The 16,727-nt window shown below is 40.2% G+C and overlaps 1 protein-coding gene across 1 annotated transcript in view; it reads left to right on the forward strand.

The window, feature by feature from the left end:
• The window catches only part of snd1 (staphylococcal nuclease and tudor domain containing 1), a 176,916-nt gene that overhangs the window by 29,561 nt on the left and 130,628 nt on the right, over nt 1-16,727 (forward strand). The window contains exons 11-14 of the mRNA XM_013910931.1: nt 1,198-1,299; nt 11,777-11,877; nt 14,037-14,147; nt 15,684-15,756. Of these exons, the coding sequence (XP_013766385.1) occupies nt 1,198-1,299; nt 11,777-11,877; nt 14,037-14,147; nt 15,684-15,756 (387 nt within the window). The remainder of the gene's footprint in view (nt 1-1,197; nt 1,300-11,776; nt 11,878-14,036; nt 14,148-15,683; nt 15,757-16,727) is intronic.

A 16,727-nucleotide genomic window follows, 5' to 3' on the forward strand; every position in this document is an offset into this window, starting at 1 on the left:
CCCAGCTGTGTGCCACACCTGGCAGCTCGGAACAACTGGAGAGTCATTAAAAATGAATGAACCCCATTGAAGACAGACGGAAATGAGGAATTAATCCAAGCCTGTGTGCTCATTTGAAGGAGACTCAGTTCTGTTTGTATGACAGATAATGATGGCGCTCATAGAAGAGCGTGGGAGGGGCAGGGGTGGCGAGCACACTGGTATTGTCATTCATAGCCTCCTTTCTCCTGTTAGTGTCTGTCGTACTTTCCCACTGCATCATTGTCATTTTGTGCATTCAGTTTTTTTTTCCCTCTTCTTTTTCTCATACCCTCACAAAAACTACACCTGTCACTCTGCGTTTGTGCGTCCGTTTCTATTACACACGTGCATTTATTCACTCTGGGAGCAACACAAAACCTCAGCCTCCTTTGAAAATGCAAATGGGTTCTATTTGTGGCCGGCTGCTGTCACAGAGTGGGCGATCGTGTTGAGGGAAGTTTTTGTCTGCAGCTGTGTGTGTAAGTGTGTTTGCAAGAATTGGGCTCCATTGGTCAAAATATCTTTGTGTGAATGCGCAAATGATTAAAAGACCACCTTATTAGAATACTTTTTTTATCTGAGTAAAAAGCATGTGGTCATTGTTTTGATAGGATTTGAAGAATCAGTATTTCTAAAGTGTAATAAACAAAAAACAAACATTCTGAACATTCATTTACCTTTAAAAAGGTGCGAATAATGTTTTACTTTTAACAAGTAAAAGGTGTTTTTACCTGGGGTGCCCAAACTTTTGCAAGTTCGTGTAAATGAAAATGTTCCAGCTCACCTCTGAACATGTTTCTCTTTGCCTTGGTACTTTCGTGTCTTTTTACTTTGATAATGCTACATTTGATCATTTCTTTGTGTAATGTGTCAGCACTGAAAGTAGCAGATGCTTTTGTCAAGAGGAAGATGTGCAACACTCTTAATTTTTCCATTTGTTCCGGGGACTGTAATGGAAAGTGAAAAAGAGACATATAAGTTGACCTTGTGGAAAAAAATGTTTTCTCTCTGTCTGTATGCTTGAGATCAGAGTTGGTGCATGTTCTTTTATGAGAGGTTGTAGAAAGTGCAATATGAATAACTTTCTCCTTCCCCATCCTTCTTTCTCTTTTCATTTTCTCCTGTCCTCCCCTCATCTTGATCCTGACCTCCTTCATCACTTATCAATCTCTTCAGGAGAAGAACAAGGACAAAGACAAACGCTTCCGCCCGCTCTATGACATCCCCTACATGTTTGAGGCCCGGGAGTTCCTGAGGAAGAAGCTCATTGGTAAAAAGGTAAGAACCACTGAGAGTCACACAAACACACCTGCATTCACCAGTTTTGCCTTGTGTGTGTGTGTGTGTGTGTGTGTGTGTGTGTGTGTGTGTGAGAGATATTGTGTGAATCAAAATGAATACCTCTTATCAGCTTTAAGAAATTAAACAATAGTTGTAATGTAGCTGCTCCAACACCCTTTCCCTCCCAGTGGTATCCAAATACATTTCAAGTTAGATAGCTATTTCTCTCAATCTCTTAGTGTGAATACCAAATACTCCTGGTAGATGCCCTAGGGCTTGGTGTTGCTCCATTTAAACAAGCAATGTTGATTTCCCCCTCTTGTGTCTATTGATCCACCGGGTCTGTACACCCTGGGGGAGGGAGCTGGGGCTGCTATGATTTACACACATCTGACCCAGCAGAAACCAGCAGTGAACTGAAGAGCACTCCAGAGAACGCACCATCGCTTGAGCATTTTATCTAGTTTATTAAAGTGAAATTGAGCTGATAAATGAAAGATGGTTTTGTGAATCTTACCAAAACGACATTTTTATCCGTCTCATACGTACAGGTTAGTTTTTGGAGAAGGGTCCCCTAAGTAAAACCGTGTAATTAGATCTATGAAGCGTAATATACCTGCTCAAGACTCCACGCAACACCCAAAACCTTCCAGTGAATGAAGAGGTTTATTCAAAGTACCTATCAAGAAAGAAAGAAAGCGTATTAAATGGAGATATTGCCAGCCTCAGAACTGACAAACAAATGAATGCTTGAGGTTCAAATGGCACACGGGCGCTTTTAATAATGATGAAAGGGAAGATGTTGGATTTAATTATCAGTCTATCGATAAATAGCGACTGAGCAGGGAGCTAATAAACGTCTGTAAGACTTAATTAATTCTAACCGGGACACATTCAGACTAATTCACAGCAATTCAGAGTACCAGCGACATCAACTGCGATCCTAAGGCATCTGATTTTTTTTTCTTTTTTTTTGTCGGCTCGTCTCAGTTAGAGTCAACACGGCTCTGCTGCGCCCCAGCACAAGCTGCTATTTTGGGGTGTTACCCTACTTTTCAGGTGATCTGCCAGCAACGTCGAAGCACGTTCAGACGGGTAGAGTCAGGCGATATTAGTGATGCAGTTATGCAGTTAGAGGTCATCAAGAAAAAAAAAAGACTTTTATTGTTCCCTGGGCAGCTTTAAATGTTGTTGATTAAAGTCATTAACTTAATATGGCTTAAGAATCTGTGTAGCGCATCTTTTAACTTTTTCAAAATAAAGAACTAATTCATCTGCCCTTTTTTTCACTCTGTCACGTTTAATTTTCACAAACTTAATGAAAAGGAAACATTTGTGAACATGTACAGGCCTTGCCGGGACATCCTCTTAGGTGTGGTTAAGGACTTTTGTGCTGGTCTCCTCTCAACTCCTTTGTATAAAGCTTATACTTTACTCTTTTAGACACACAAGTCCATCTCAATTAATGAATTAAACACTATAAAGATGGCAGTTATTGTCTTGGACACTCTCAGGAACCAGATTATGACTTTTTTAAAAATGCAAATAATTAAATGACATTATTCATACATCAAATTCCACAAACAATTGCATTGAACTTATTTTGGAAGCTTGAGCATATTTCTGAATGAGCTTTACTACAGCTGCGCCTCAGAGGACTTGTATAAAGAGGTGTATAGTAGACTCCAAGCGGAGCTGTATTTACATCAACTTTACACGCGAAGTTTGCATGCCAGCAATTTGCTTGTGGAACTCTAACTTTCTTCTCTGGCGATGATTAGTTGTTGTTTTTTTTTGTTTTTTTTTATTGGACGCATGAGCCACATTCTTCATTTTCACCATGATGAAATGCAAATAAAATGATTCCAAGAATAGCACAAAAAAGTTCTTATGTGTAGACAGAGAAGATTGAAATTGTGTTGCAACATAAATAACATTTCAGAGATTTTCAGTGCTTCAGTCTGTTTGACCATTGCAACGTCATGGTTACCATATCAGGAGACGGAATAGTGATTTGATTATTAAACTCAAGAAGCAAAGACCAGAAGGGTGAGGGATTAGATAAAGCGTGGAAACAAGGATGACCAAAGAATCATTCATCTTCCTAATTGCCGATTTCTTTAGACATTAATGTCACTAACAAATGCAGTTCTTTTCAGGACTTGCATTTTACATTTAACCAAAAAATCTGTGACCTGGATGTCCTTCACAGTCCAGCCTAATTCCTTCATGATTCAGATTCACAGCCTTCTCGCATCTGCCTTTTTTACTTATGTAATTAAAACACTAGGTTAGTTTTATGTCTTTATGCTAAATGATTGGTCTGTAAGATTGGAATTGTTCTCCATTTTTGCCTTTTAGTGTATAACTCTGCATCTTTCATATGTACGCTACACCTACATTGTTTTCATTGTACTACAGTGGCAATTTTCCCACCTCCAGTGGCAGTAATGCATGGAGAGAAGGCGGCAGACCCAGAGCTTTTGTCCATTGCCTGAGCCAAATAATGGTTTATGTTTTCCCATAAAGATAAGTTTAAAACTTGTCAGATGCACAGGGGCCATATAATAATAGGGCCATGATGGAAAAGATTGCAGAAATTTACATGGAAATGCAGTTGCGAGCACAGATTGATGGAAACTGTCATTATGCGCAATCACCCTGACAAAATGACTTCCCCAGATAGAAGTTAACTCATAAATTCAATACTGTTTTGCAATTGACTTCCAAAATTTTGGAGCTTAGACCTCAACAAATCCATCCTTTGTGTGCTTTGTGAAGTCTCAGCATGTATTTCCAGTGGTACGAGAATGTACCAAACAATTGTAGCGATTTAATGGGGCCAAACTACAACAGCCGTACAATAAATGGAGCCAACATGTCACCCACACCTTCATACTTGTTCAACTGAGTTAAAAAATAAAATAAAAAATGGCAGTGCAGGCTGATAAACACAAAAACACGCACCCACTCAAAGCCAAAAGCCAAAAGAGTTACTTTTGGCATTCCGTGTGAGAGTGAGATTCATATCTCTGTCCCAGCCTCTCATCACAGTCATTTTAATCATACTCATTAATGTTTTTTGTTTTTTTTTAATGACAGAAAATTCAGCCGTAAGCCGGCTTCTGCGACTGAAGTGCGAATAATGATCGCGCTGTTTATTTGTGGTGTTTGTGTTTGGAAAGATGAGCGTGCGGGTAGGGGGAATAAAAAGATGTGACAGTGTTGTGATAAATATGCATGTGCCACCTAATGTCATGTTGACTATAAAGGCTTGTCTGTAGGGCTTGTCTACCAAACAGTGGCTCATGTGTTTATGGTGCATGGACATGCATATAGATGATGTCACAATACATATACACTTAATTTAGAGCTTATGACGTATATGTAAACATGCATCAGAACCCTCACTCGTGCGCTGTAGCCTTTAACTGTTTAGTCATGCAAGTACAAATGGCATGCAACTCAGAACATGTGACATTACTCATATCAGTCTGCACTGTCTTTATACTAAGTTTGATTTCACGGTGTTTCTTGCTTAGACCTAAAGCCTTACTGTTTCTCTCTAAGCCTCTGGCAAATCGCTATTTTGTAGTATTTATCGCAGAGGAAAGTACGCATGATTGTGTGTGCGTCAGAAGGAGTTAGTGTCTTAAGTGTGTTGACTATGCATGTTTTCACAGGATTGAATCACTGGCTCTGTTTGCCCAGTGTATTCAAATGAATCCTGGCTGATCCAATCACATGTAGACAGCTCTAAATGCAGGTGGAAGCACCGCTTCATGACACGTTGAAAGATTTGATCACTCAAGGTATAGCTGGAAGTGGTGGCCATTAATGATCTGTTTGTCTGCATGCAAAATCAACCTTGACCACTTAATCAGTGCTATAATATGTGCAGGGCGTAAAGAACTCCCACAGAACATTTAATACCCGAGGCAAATTACCATCTCTCTTGCTACAGCATCATCCAATAGCTTTCTCTACATGGCATTTCTCTTAAGATCTGCCCTCGTGCTTCCCTTCTCTGTTATTAAGTTGAAGATCATTTCAAAGAGTTAACTTCATAGAAAGTGCAGTTAAGTGACATATTCTTAGTTAGCGTATTGTCTGTCTTGTCTTAATGTTGGTTTATAATGGAGCACTGTAACAAAAAAATAATTTCCCCCAGGGATCAATAAAGTATTCTGATTCTGATCTGATTGCTGTCAAAACAGTTTGACTCAAACTGTATTTTTTTTTCTTTTTTAAAAGAACTTTGTACAGTTCTGCTGCTTTAGGCTATGGTTCACTTAATCAAAGACTGACTCTAGAGTGGTGGCTTAATTAGTAAAAATTTAAACAAGAGAACAAAAATGATGACTGACTAGCTTAAAACTGAGAAACACTATAAATTAAGCATAATCTATGTGATGAGAGTAAACACTATCCATATAAATATTGCATGTCTCTTTAAAAGCTACTTGTAATTGTTAACTATCTTCTTCAACACTCAAAATGTACATTTTGCTTGAAATCTGTGGCAGTTTGCAAACATATAGTGCCAGATTAGCTTGTACATTGTGACTAATGCTAGCAGTACTAACACCAGTAGCCTTGTTTCTTAGCAGGTGCAGAATGTGGTTACGCATTGCTGCAGCTGAGTGGTTGAATGTCTGCTGACATAGCCTACATAAAAGCTTTTACTTCTATATTAGAGTACTGAAGAGATTCAGAGACCAGGGTAGACAACTGCCATCGTGCCTTAATAAAATATATAATAAATTGGATAAATATGCTAAAATGGATGTATGGAGTATGAATAATTACTTTAACCGACTTATATTTCCGTTGCCTAGACAACTAATCATGCACGTCCCTACTCTGAAGACATCCCTTTATGACTTTGACTGCATGTTTTTCATACTGCTGAATGAATTTAGAACTGTATATATAGCATATGCCACCATATTCCTCACCATTTGATTAGTATTGACGTTAGATTCCCCCAAGTGTGTACTTATAGGCTCTTTGAAGTGAGTTAGGTTTAAGTGGAGAGCTCTAGCCCATTTGCCAGCACTACAGCTTCCTCTCTCCTCACTAGTGAATCAATAACAGAGCAACTCTGGAATGTTGCCTTCCTCCTGTTTCTTTATTGTTCCAAAGACACAAGGTTAAACCGTTTGTCACATTGTATCATTTTTAGAAATAGTTACTCAGCCGTACCTGACTTTTGAAGGAACAAGAGTTGTTCTTTATCTGCTGTGTTGAACCCCCCAAAAATGATGATGGGGGAATATTTTTGAGCACAAATCCAACCCACGAGGCTTTAATGTTAATCCATGTTACCCTGGCCTACTTGTGGTGTCAAGTTGGATGCAGGTATGCAAGTGTGCAGATGACTGCTATGATCCAGCAAGGAGAGGAGTTTAGTCGACCCACTTATTGTCATCCTGTCTCAGAACAATGAGCTCCAAGGAGACAGATTTGGAGCAGACTCCAAGACCACAGTTTCCCTTGAAATTTTGCTCGAGAAAGCCCCACTTTTATCCTGTCTTCCTTTTGCTTTCTGACACAAATGCAGACAAAGATTTGACCTCAATATTGTTGGGGGGTAAATTGGAAGTTCCTGCTTCATGTCTTCCCTGAAAGAAGCAGAGGATGTGATTCCCTCTAACTGCAGATCTGTCAGATAACAGTAGGTGTATTTCAGCATCATCTCGAACAGGTGTTGACCAACGCTAATGGTCCCTTCCAGTCACAAGGTTGAACTATCATATCGACCTCTGCTTCTCCTTTAGGCCCAAGAGCGCAATACATTACGGGAATTGGAAAACAAGCAGATTTCCCTGTGACTAAACCTGCTAGAACGTGACTAAGCATTAACCAGCAGTCTCAGTGTGCTCAGCTCAATACCCTAATGCCAGCGCTCTGGTTTAGGAGAATAAAGCTATATTAAATGCTTTTTTCCCCCTTCTTTCTGTTAAACCCCTATTCCTCATCTCTATAAGGAGAGCGTGGGGCTTTTGATCTTTTATAAAGCATATCTAATATCCATATTCAAAAGACTGCTTTTTTCCCTTCTTTTTTTTTTTGCCCAAGCAGAGGCTATAACTCTGAGGCAAAAATGAATTGGTTCAATACCTTCTGAGCAGCTCCTGCGACTAGACATTTTTGAGTTTCATATTGACACATGCTAATTTCCTTTAATTTTAATCATGTTTATATTAAGACTTTGAAACTAAAACTTGATGATTTTTGTTTTTTTAATGTGACAAATAGTAGAAGGTGTTAGAAGGAGTTAGTGAAAAATTCCATCTCATATCCAAGAACTTCTTCTGAGCTATCCCTTTATGGTAGGCTATAAATACACTAAGGCATTTTCTTTTTCTCCTTTCTTGATGTCACTCTACGTCTTTCTGACTGACTGTCTTGGTCTTTCTCATTTATATCGCCACCCCCATTGAAATGGCAGTGCTTGCATGGTGACATAATCCCAAAAAGCTTGATGTGGCTAACTTTATAAGTAGTGCTTCTTGTGCGCCTGGGTCTCAGCCTCAGCAGAAAAAAAGTAGAATGGAAATGTTGCATTAAGCCACTTATCAGGGTTGAGCACATTCGGATAATCCTGCGTGCTCAAAGTGGCTCCTGTTATGCAGCTGCTTGTGTAGTACTGTTAGCGACAGAGTTTCCCCCCTCTTATTGGTGTGCACATCAGTGTGTGAATGAATTGAGAATGTTGTGTGTGTGTGTGTGTGTGCGCAATGTGGTATTTGATGCAGTGTGTGTGAGTGAATGTGAAAGTTGGTTTGGGAAAAGCTTGAGGTATGTGTATTCAAGCAGACGCAAAGCAGGTAGTCAAAGCGTCATCAGGTCCCATGGCTGAAAATCCAGATGGGGCTCCCTCTTCCTCTTCCTTTACTCCCCCCTCGTCCTCTCTGTATTGTGCTGTCCCAGTATTTTCTTTCTTTTCTTTTTTTTTTTTCAGCACAGCTCACTTCATTAAATGATAGCCAGCTGTGATTATAGCCTGCTAAAACACAGCAGCAACCTAAGCAACTCTCTTGCACACAAACGGTTGTTCACTCACCCACACAGTCTCCCTTCTCTTACAGTACCTTCATACCTCGTTTTTTTCCGTCTTGCGCTAATTTTCTTAATTATCCATCTTTCTTTCTCCTCCATTTTTTTTCTTCGAAGCTTAAAAATGTCCAGTCTTTTATATACGATAGTCTCTTGTGTGTTGCCAACATCCAGGTGCAGGTGAGGCTGTTCTAACACCTGTGTGTATTCCTGCATGTCGAACAACCCCACACCCACCGCTTTCTTTTTTTATCACCTTGGTATGCATGCTGCAACAGCTGAACTGTGAAATTTCCACTAAAAGCTTTAGCACTGTTAAATGCAGTCTTTGATTACAAATGAATCTTTACCAGTTTTTAAGTGTGTATTTGTTGCCATGTCCATTTTAAATAGTTGCAAAAAGAACAAGCTGTGAGGAGCTGGGTAGATAGACCGTGCAGGCAATGACATGTTTTTTTTTTTTTTCTTTTCTTTTCTTTTTTTAGCTAGAGCAAAAATTAATCACCTACATGCTATTGGGATAAGCTGCCTGTCACTGTGCTCCTGTCTGGAAACCCCATCATGCAGAACCCATACTGGGCTTCTCACAACATGGTACCTTTCCCATATCACAGCTTAGCATAAGTTATCTGTAATAGCCTTTCACTTAAGACCATCGCAAATGGAGCTCATTCTAGGAAGCTCGACAACCCCACAGTCACGAGCCTGTCATTATGTTGCGTTATTGGCAAAGGTTGTTTGCACTGAATGCTAATTCGACTTAGTCTTCATGCATCCGTGCTGGTAACAGTCATGGCATAAGGCATTATTTTTTATTATTTGCACAAAGATCCATTTGGGCAGATGAAATCATTAGATTCAGGTATTTAAGGTTAAGTTCACTGAGCTGGTCAAAACTTACCAATTCATATGCTTATGATAGATAATAGGATGAAATGATAAATCCTATGTCCTTAAAATCAATAAAATGTCTTAAATTCACTTGGATATGAGTCTTGAATATTTTAGTCATGACCCCACAAGATTTTACAGCACACAGTGCTGCTATTTTAGCCATCTCTATACATTTAGCTTACACAATGACTGCATTAATAACTGCTTGCTTGCTTGCTACTTCAACTTAATCGGTCACAGTGGTTTTTTTTTTTTTTTTTTTTAAATGTTTATGAAAATGTATAAAGGGAAAAATACAGTAAACGGTAACAGCAAGATGATAAGATAAAGGACATTGCTAACTTAACAGTTGTAGCTTACCCGTTTAAAAAAAATATTAGAATTACAGAAATTCTCAGCAGGCCTGGTTTAGGCCCAGTGGGCCACCAGGCTTACAGCACACTGGTGTAAAGCCCATACATGATGATAACAGTAGAGAAGGCTTTGCTAGCTAGACTGCTCAGTCTAAGATGCAAGTTTAAAGATAAATGGCTCGAGAATAAGAATTTCTCTTGGTGGTTAAAGTCGATGCCTGGAAATCCTTAGAAAACAAACTGCTTTGTATGCCAAAGGTTTTCCAAACTTCTTCACTGTCGACATCTCTCCATTGCAAATTTGGCATTATATTAAAATTAAAGTGGTATTAAAACGACCTTTCTTATACCCTTAGACACAGAATGAAGCTGTGACATTTGATCATTGTGAATTCCGAATGTTCTTTAAGCCCACTGTGTTGGCCATTATTCAACATCGTAACTCAGAAGCAGAAAGGAAGATTTGATTTTTCGTACTGAACTAGTGACCCGTCTTTAGACTTAGGGGATTGCGGTGTAGTTTTTCTGTGCCGCAAGGTTGAAGATGCAAAATTTTTGCAGCAACATCCATTTTTCCCCTCTCTCTTGTGGCTACAGCCTTACGTTGTTTCAGAATGACCTCATTGGCTAGGCATGTGAACACAGAACTCACATTTGATAAGCCAATTTTTTTTTTTATTGCAGAATACAAATTTGCAAAAAACAAAAAAAAATAACTATTACTCGAAGTCTTTTTGAAATCCTCTTCACGCTAAACTCTTTGCCAGTATACACGCAGAAACGCCAGTATATAGTAAAAAGAAAAACAAGTATTTTGTTCCTTTGGCAGAGTTGACTGAATATTCCCATGTTGCTTGTCGCCTCTGCAGAACAAACGCATTTTGTCTCTCACTTCTCCTACTGTCCTTATCACTCCCCCACTTTCTAATCCATCCACTGCCTCTCCCCCTCTGTTTCACTCTCCTCTGGGGGGTTCTTATAGATGGCTCTGCCTTATCAGAAGATCTGGTAGATGGCCCGTGGAGAATAGGCCTGGAACTCATCTAATCTAACATTGCTGGTCAGAGTTATAATCTGTCATCACCTTGCTTAATGGGGAACCACTGGAATTTCAGATACAGAGCTTATAGCATCCAGCATTACATTTTGCTTGGATGTTGAAATCTCCCCCAGTCTCCTCTTTCTGTGTTGGTTTTCTCCTTTTTACTATTTCCTGTTTCATCTGATTCCTGCACTCGGGGTCTTGTGTCACATTGCTTTGGCTTTTATTCTTCTTCTCCCACGCCTAACCATGGATATGGGCATGGTCATTAAGAACAATTTCACACAAAACCAGTACAAAATGTTTATTTTCTATTTTTTTTTTCAATTATTTTTTTATTTTCGCCTTTCTGAAATTACAGTTGCATTTACTGTTGAACAGCACGGCACTCTTCTTTTCCCCTGTTCACGTCGCTACATACTCGTTCTGTCCATCTAACGACAGGCCAACGTTGTTCTTTCATGTCCCTGTAATAGGCCTGCCTGCATTGTCTGTTGGACTCATGTCTATGCTTTGGCGCTGTGATGCAAAGTCAAATTCCCACATTCTTTTTTCCTTTTTTTAATATTCCTCCGTCTTATCACACTTGCCTGACAAGGTTGAGACGTAGCTCTTAAACTACCGATGGTGTATACTGGTATGGCTACATCCCTGCTGTTACTGCTGTCTGCCTGTGTCTAGCCCGCAAAGCAGGCTTTCCCTGTCTCCTGCCTGCACATGCACGCAGCTGAGTGACAAAATTGTATCTTCGGGGTGGGTGGATTGGAGTCTATCCCCAGGGAGCTGTGTTGAGAACACACAGTGTGGGGTCATTTGGGTTCTATCACTGTTGTGTGTGCGTGTGTGTGTACGTGTGTGTGTGTGTGTACGTGTGTGTGTGTTGTCCCAAACACCCACTGTGTGTTAATACTCCTCCTCTGGGGAGATCTGCAGTGCTGGCTGATGTGATTCACACTGACTAGGGGTGACCTTGAGAACTGGGACAAATGAAAAGACCCTGATACACATACATAAGCCAGAACACACTTCTCACACTAATTATTACCATAACCGTTGTTGCCATCACTTTGTCTCTCTACTCTTGGTATATTGTTTGACCTCTGCCTTATGTTCCCCCTTTCAGGTCAACGTGACAGTGGACTACATCAGAGCAGCTACTGGTCCAGGAGAAGGCACGCCTGCCTTCCCAGAGCGTACCTGTGCTACAGTCACAATTGGCGGCATGTAAGTCATGCACCACACTGAGTCGCCTGCTTTATATTCTTTTCTACCGTTTTAATCCCCTTTTCCATTAATACCTACTCGGGTCGGCTCGCCACGGTTTTCAGGGTTTTCCATTAGGCGATAGTACCTGGTACCAGGTACCTTCTCCCCTGGGGTTCCAAGCGATCTGAGGCGATCACCAGAGTATGCCACCGATTGGCTAGTCAGTGTCATCACTCGATGAATCATGGCTTCACATGGAAATGGATACACAGAAACAACACTGTGGTCTCAGAGTCTCAGGAAAAGCCACAGTATGAGAGGTATATTGATGTCTCGACGTCCACCTTTTGGATGTGGCGTTCGCGCTGTGTACTAATTATGTCATAGGACACGCTCGGCTGCGTTACTATAACAAACCCACACACATTAGGTGGTACTCAATTGCAATGGAAAACGAGTTGAGGCGAGCCGTGCCGCATCGAGTCACGCCGAATCAATCCAAGTTGGTACTGATGGAGAATGGCTCAAGATAATCCAGCAATATGAAACAAGAAAGGCTAAGTAAAACATGGAAGTATAGAAAAACTGCAAATCAAAATACTTTAGGTTTGTTCCGTTGTCTTTAGTGTGCAGTAGGAGACCACTGAGCCAACATTATTGGGAGATCACACAGCACGTAATTTATCAGTGTAAATGATTTCACTAACACATTTCTATTTTGTTAGTACAGCTGCTTCCCTATTAAACCCTTTAAAAGTCAGGTTAATCTGTTGTAAAATGACACAAAATATTCATTTGTAATTCCATATTACTCGTAATTTCACCATCAATCATAAAGTAACCTGAAAGTGTTTCTTTGTCTTTTAAGTTCATATTAAAAAAAAGAAGAAAGGTCACCTCAGTGCAAGCAATTATTTTCTATCTACAAACTCTGCTTTGAAGGAATTCGGGTCATCCGTCTGAAACATGTATTTTACACAGTACCAAAGATATGAGGACACATACCTACTACTACAACTGTTCAGAGGTTCAAATTTAATCAGAGAGGCGCTTTAATGCCGCAGTGCTTGAAATGAAACGTCAGAAGCCTGTTCTCACTCAAAAAAAAGAAATAATAAAAAAAGAAGTTAAAAGCCACACTTATCTTCTGGTTCCCTCTGTTTATATCACTCAACACATCAAGCACATGCGCACATGGAGACGTAGATGCCTTCTTTTCATCAAACCAGCCGTCCTGTGTTTGGTAGTGCATGTCCGTACAGAGGTCAGGTCAAACCAGAACCAGCAACTCTGCTTCAGATGGAACAGTTGGTGAGGCTCCCCATGAGGCCTGAGGTCAGGGCCTGATTTGGTCAGCAGGGCAGAGGATTTTGACCTTGTATGAGCTATTCTTGTGGTAATGGACTCGAGACTCGGTAGCTTGTTTACGAAGAATTGTGTTTTGCTGGAAACTTAGCGGGTGGCTATTTGTTCGAAATCACTCCAGAGACACTCATGCACAGTACACTTAAGATCTAACAGTCTTGGAGAACTTTTGGAGTCTTGTGCGAGTTAAGATTGTCTAAAGTGCTTCCATCGTTTCACGTCATCCAATATCAATTCGATTATAAGACCATCTGTTGAGGGACCTTTTGTTCCCTTTGTCCATGAAAATGTTTTTCTGTGGCTTTGTTTCTTGTGTCGCTTTTCATACATAGTTTAAAGACGATTGCTTTCAGGTTATCGCCCATTTAGCTGCATTATTTCCAACAGAAGAGTTTTAAAATATAGAAAAGGAACCGTTTAACTGGCATCAACAAGGGCTGAATGATTGCGTCAGTCTCCATGCCTGCACCATGTTGACAAATACTCTGAAGAGTTTCTTTCTGTCCCTTCATTTCTTTCTCCCATGGTTTAGCTAGAACACTGATGTCCAAGGGCTAGCAACTAAGTGCTACATTAAGCAGCACAATGTCCCCGTCTTTCTGCCTTCAATCCTCTCTTCCCTACATCAGTATCACACGGTAGAAGGGGTTAGTCAAGTGTGCATTGTCAACATTTAAGTGACCTTTGTTTGTAAGCAAACCCCCCCCCGGTTGAGCTAGCTCCCTTTAGAGCTCCTTTGTGAAGCTGAGGGGTTTTGCTTGTTTTTTTGTTTTTAATTAAAGTAATCTTTCTTTCTCTGTTCTGTTCCCCAGCAACATAGCAGAGGCTCTCGTAAGTAAAGGCCTTGCCACAGTCATCAGATACAGACAAGATGATGACCAGCGCTCCTCCCACTATGACGAACTGCTTGCCGCAGAGGCACGGTGAGGAACACGCGCTCCTTCACACAAAGCACTCTCCGTCTACCTTTTACTTGAACTTAACGCTGCTGTGCACGTGGCATGAAGGGGGGGCTGGGGGGTCTTTGAAATGATTAATTCTCAGAAATACACATTTTTTGCTTCAAACGAAACATGCTTGTGACGCACATGTGTGCACTCTCTCTTTTGACCTTGAGAGATTTTGCTTTTGTGAAATGTAGGAGACTAAAAAAAAATGACCTTGAGGCTTTTTTCCTTCTTCAGTTTTCTTTTGAATTTGCTGTTAAATGCTGCACTGCAAAGGTGAAGTAATTCAATTTCTCAGTGTATTTTAGCGTCACCACCGTCATAAGTTCCAGCGTGTCACAGCTATTGCTGCTTTTTCCTGCAGAAACATGTCATTACCCTCACATATTGAATCATGCATGCATTTTTGCCCTTTCCTTTTTTATTTTACATGCCAAGGGACATAAACACACGTCTTCCCATGTGCTAGACATTAAATCAGAGGCTCTTTACACAGGGCCTAAGAATAATTATATGGAGATGCTGAGGAGAGATTTAGTACAGGCTTTATTACTCTGCCACAGATTAGGATCTGCTTGCTATAGGTAGAGCAAATGCAGCCACAGCCTCTTGGTTTAACTCTTTCTCCTCTTTCTTTTGTGTGTCACTGCCCAGTTGCCCTGTTTTTCTCCTTTCTCACCTGATTCCCACTTTCCTTCTTCCTTTGCGCATTTTGTCCTTATTTCTGCACCTTAGCTAGTTTTGTCCTTCTTTGGTCTAGCTCTCCTCTTTTCCCATTTCCTTTTCTCTCTACCCCTTCTCTTTTTCTTCTTCTCTCCCTTTCTCTCTGTCCCTGGTGGGGTCCTATTAGAGTTGATGGGAGGTTTCTTTCTGTGGCCTTGACTTTATTTTTAGTTTCCACTGCACAAGGCTAGTGGCCCAGAGCCTTCAAAGGAACCTCCTCCTGGCTGTTAAATGCACATGTATACATGCTCATATGAATGTACACAGTCAATCCTTAAAGGCAGTGCTTTTGCATCCCAGTGACCCAGTTGTGGCATGTTCGCCCCCACTTCGCAGTTGCAGCCTCAGGCCATCTTCATTTTATTTGTCCCTGGAGCTGTGGTAACCATCACTAAAAACTGCTAGCTGACTCTCTATAAAAGCATCTCTCAATTTCTCCTCATTTTTGCTGGTATAACTGTAATTTTTCTTCCATTATTATTCTTCTGCCATCATTTTGACTTTTCATCTCAAACATATAGATTATCTGGCTGAGAGGAGGAAAAAAATCCTCCCACTAGTGCTTTCAGTTGTGCTGTAATGGCAGTTCAGGGAAAAAAAAACTGAATGAATTTATATTCTACTTCTACAAATCCACAGTAGCTCTCCATGTATCTACAGTGATGACAAAGAAAGAGCTTTTGTTTCTCCAGGTCTAATAAACCTCCAGTCTTATGCTTTTTCCATCTAATAAAGCCATTGAGCTATGCTTGAGAGACATGTGTTTATAGTTTAACCCTTTTACTGCAGGGCCATCAAAAATGGGAAAGGGCTGCACAGCAAGAAGGAGGTTCCCATCCACAGAGTGGCTGACATCTCTGGGGTGAGTATGTTTTTGTGTATAAATGGATACAGATTGGCAGATTCTGTGTAAAGCGGAATAAAAATGTATGTACGCTGATTAACATGTAGTCATGCAGACTCATTTGCATACAACCTGAAGATACATCAGGCCAGTGATTCTCAGAAGACGCTCTCTAATCCTTGACTCACCCCTATAAGTGTCCTCTAAAAATATGCAGCATCATTAATAGAATCATCAGCGAGACTTGGTCCTAGCTTGTTTACGTGTGCCCAGGGGCTTGATAGAGGCATCGTTTGGCTAATGAAGCCTGATTGAGAGTGCTTACCAAATGAGCATCAGTGTGAGGAAAAGTATTTCAGTAACAAGTGATGGGTGATTGGTGCACTTTCCCCCCTTGTTTTTCTTTTCTTTTTAAAAATCATGCATTTTTCCTCGCAGTTTTTCAAATTTTTATCATCACGTCTTTCTGTCTTCTGTTCACCCTGTCGTCGCTGTCGCGCTCACTTTAATATAAAAATAGATTTTTTGTATTTTATTCATTAAAGATATGTAGTTTTATTTATGTGGAGTTTATGGCAATCATCCTTTCATTTATGATTGTGTTTGTCCGATTGCTTTTAAGTACAGGATTCAGACTGTGCAAAAATGGCTGTAATTGAAATGGTTAATTCTTCTTTTTGTTAAACCCTTTTAATTAAAGCTGAAAGCAATCACATTTTGATTGCCTCATTTGAAACCCATTGTGTGTATAGAAGCAAAATTCTTAACACTGTGCTTGTCGACTCCCCGTCTCTTATAGATTTTGACAAGACACTTAACAAGTGGAAACTGAACTTCAGAAACATTAACACCTCATTGTCTCTCTCACTATTGTAGTACTCTTGTTTGCTCCGGAGAGACATTTTGTTAAATTAATTAGTCTGTATTTCTTTTCTTTTTTTTTCTTACTCATAGATTCTGTATTTTTATTCTTGGACTCTAGAGTAGCT

Source organism: Pundamilia nyererei, unplaced genomic scaffold (genome assembly GCF_000239375.1).
Source record: "Pundamilia nyererei isolate P.nyererei 1_Seehausen unplaced genomic scaffold, PunNye1.0 scaffold00052, whole genome shotgun sequence".
In the NCBI taxonomy this organism is placed as follows: domain Eukaryota; kingdom Metazoa; phylum Chordata; class Actinopteri; order Cichliformes; family Cichlidae; genus Pundamilia; species Pundamilia nyererei.